Genomic DNA, 2,438 nt, shown 5'->3' with positions numbered 1-2,438 from the left:
CGTGTGTGTGTGCGTGTGTGTGTGCGTGTGTATGTGTGTATGTATGTATGTAAGAGAGAGAGAGAGAGAAGCAGGAGACATGTAGTCACCACGCGCGTGATGCTTGGCTTTCCGTAGATCTCCGTCGAGCAGCAGGAGCGGCAGACCTCCGCTAGCGCTCATGGATGCTGAGAGCAATGCTTACGGCCGCACGTCCGCCGACTGGACGGCCATGTCTGCGGAGAGTCACTCACAGCAGCAGGGAGAGTGGGATGCTCACATACCTGACGGCTACTACAGAGCGAACACACGCATGCACTTCGCCTGTGTCTCCGGGTACGTTACTGAGCCTCTACTAACGCTCAACGGATTGATTTGGTCGATTTATTTATTGATTAATTGATTTATTGATTTATTGATTAGTTTATTTATTGATTGATTGATTTGCAATCTATCAGTTCATTGGATTTGTTCCTTAACTTGGTGCGTGCCCTAGCATCAAAGTTATGTGTGCATGTAGTAAAACTGCATATCCCTGTTCCCCCTAGTACTCTCTTTAGTTTAAATAAGTTATTGATGATTAATCAGTAAAATTATTACTGAACAACGTTAATGATGAATTAGTAATTAGTAGCACGTCATCACTGCTACAGTGTATCTTTGTGTGATTGCTGCTAGGTTTTACAAGTTGGTTGGCTCGGAGACGAGGACGTGTCTGAGTTCTGGTCAGTGGACGGGGATCCAGCCAACGTGCCTCCCAGGTAGCGGTCAAACATCCGCCCCCTCCTACATAACCCCCGCCCTAGTTTAACCACCGCCCACTCCACATGTCCTCCCTAGTGTATACATCCTCCCACTATACATGACCTCCATACATGCCACACTGTGCAACTATCTATCCACCATCTCTCTCGTCCCACGAGACCGTTAGAACTACTCTACACTCTTCAATTATAAACGCGGTTCATGGTATACCACCTCCGCCCTGTTCGTAGCCTTCAACCTTTAATTTATTGTAATTATCAAATAACAACATAGAAGAGGGAATAATTAGATAAGGGATATTTAGCAGGAGTAAACAGTAGATAATTCACAGTAATTTGATCTCTATTCATGCACTCCTGGCTATATGTGATATATTGTTGTCATATTGTGCATCGATGTTGTCATATTGCATCCACAGTTGCTGCCATCTCCGCTGGTGTTGTTGGCATTGCTGCTGATGCTGTTGTTGCAGTTGTTGTTGTTGTTGTTGTTGTTGTTGTTGTTGTTGTTGTTGTTGTTGTTTACAGTTTGTGGAAAATCGTCAGCCCCGCGGACGCCTTACATTGTCAACGGCATTACGACTAAGAAGGGCGAATGGCCGTGGCAAGCCGGCATCTCACGCTATCACAAATTCAAATGGTACGTGATCGATAACCTATGCGATTCCATTGATTATTGATATATCAATTATTCACTGACCACGAATGAGCTTACAACCCCAACCGCAATCTACAAGCAAAATGAGCTTGTTACTTCAATCCCAATCTATAACCGAATGAGCTCACTACCTAACACACACACACACACCAGAACCATCTGCCCCTGACCAAGCTTTCACTCGACCGGACACACAACTGATAATTCTGTTTTCCACACTGACGGTGCTGCCCTCTTTCATCTGCAGGCAGCTGGACTGCGGTGGCGCCCTCCTCAGTGAGAATCTGGTAGTAACGGCCGCGCACTGCGTTACCATGTACCCGCTCAACGTACCGCTCCCACAGACGCACATCCGGGTCTCTCTCGGCAAGTTCTACCGCAACGACAGCCACGACGACGACGAAGTCCAGAGATTCGCCGTGAGTGCAACAACGCCACCTGGTGTCGCTCGCTCGCACGCACGCACGCGCGGTCGGCGGGAGAGAGAGTCGGGGAATCGGCGGATGTGCAGAACCCGTCGGTCGCTATGGCGTGGATTACATCCCCCCTCATGGGAAACACCCCCCTGATCGCTGACACAGTGTGACAACCAGCACCACTGACTTTCTCTGAGTCTATACATACTCTATATACTATATACTCTATACTATATACTATACGTCATATCAAGAGCTAATAATACCTTATTATTATTAGCTCTTGGTCATATATATATACCCTATATACATATGCATACTATATACTCTATGTATACTCTGACAACCCTCCCTCCGTGTGTTTGTAGGTGGAGGAGATACGCGTGCACAGGGAATACAACCCTGCCAACTTCAACGCTGACATCGCACTGCTGAGATTGAAGCGACCAGCGAGGCTGACGTATGCAGTGCAGCCCGTCTGCCTGCCTACTAACCACTCACTAAGCACCACTCACCTGTCCCAGGTACAAAACTCATTATCATCCATTACAGGTGTGACAATCCGCTGTCACAGACACGACATTTACCGGTGACAGGTAGGAAGCTCGTGACCGTTCGTCA

General features: G+C 47.5%; 1 protein-coding gene across 1 annotated transcript in view; it reads left to right on the top strand.

Moving 5' to 3' along the window:
- LOC106806798 (limulus clotting factor C-like) overlaps positions 1-2,438 on the top strand; it is an 11,051-nt gene that overhangs the window by 7,009 nt on the left and 1,604 nt on the right. The window contains exons 4-8 of the mRNA XM_014808879.1: positions 118-315; positions 658-740; positions 1,272-1,383; positions 1,649-1,820; positions 2,186-2,341. Of these exons, the coding sequence (XP_014664365.1) occupies positions 118-315; positions 658-740; positions 1,272-1,383; positions 1,649-1,820; positions 2,186-2,341 (721 nt within the window). The remainder of the gene's footprint in view (positions 1-117; positions 316-657; positions 741-1,271; positions 1,384-1,648; positions 1,821-2,185; positions 2,342-2,438) is intronic.

This window comes from Priapulus caudatus, unplaced genomic scaffold (genome assembly GCF_000485595.1).
Source record: "Priapulus caudatus unplaced genomic scaffold, Priapulus_caudatus-5.0.1 Scaffold180, whole genome shotgun sequence".
Lineage (NCBI taxonomy): Eukaryota > Metazoa > Priapulida > Priapulimorpha > Priapulimorphida > Priapulidae > Priapulus > Priapulus caudatus.
This window is presented reverse-complemented; position numbering and strand designations above follow the sequence as displayed.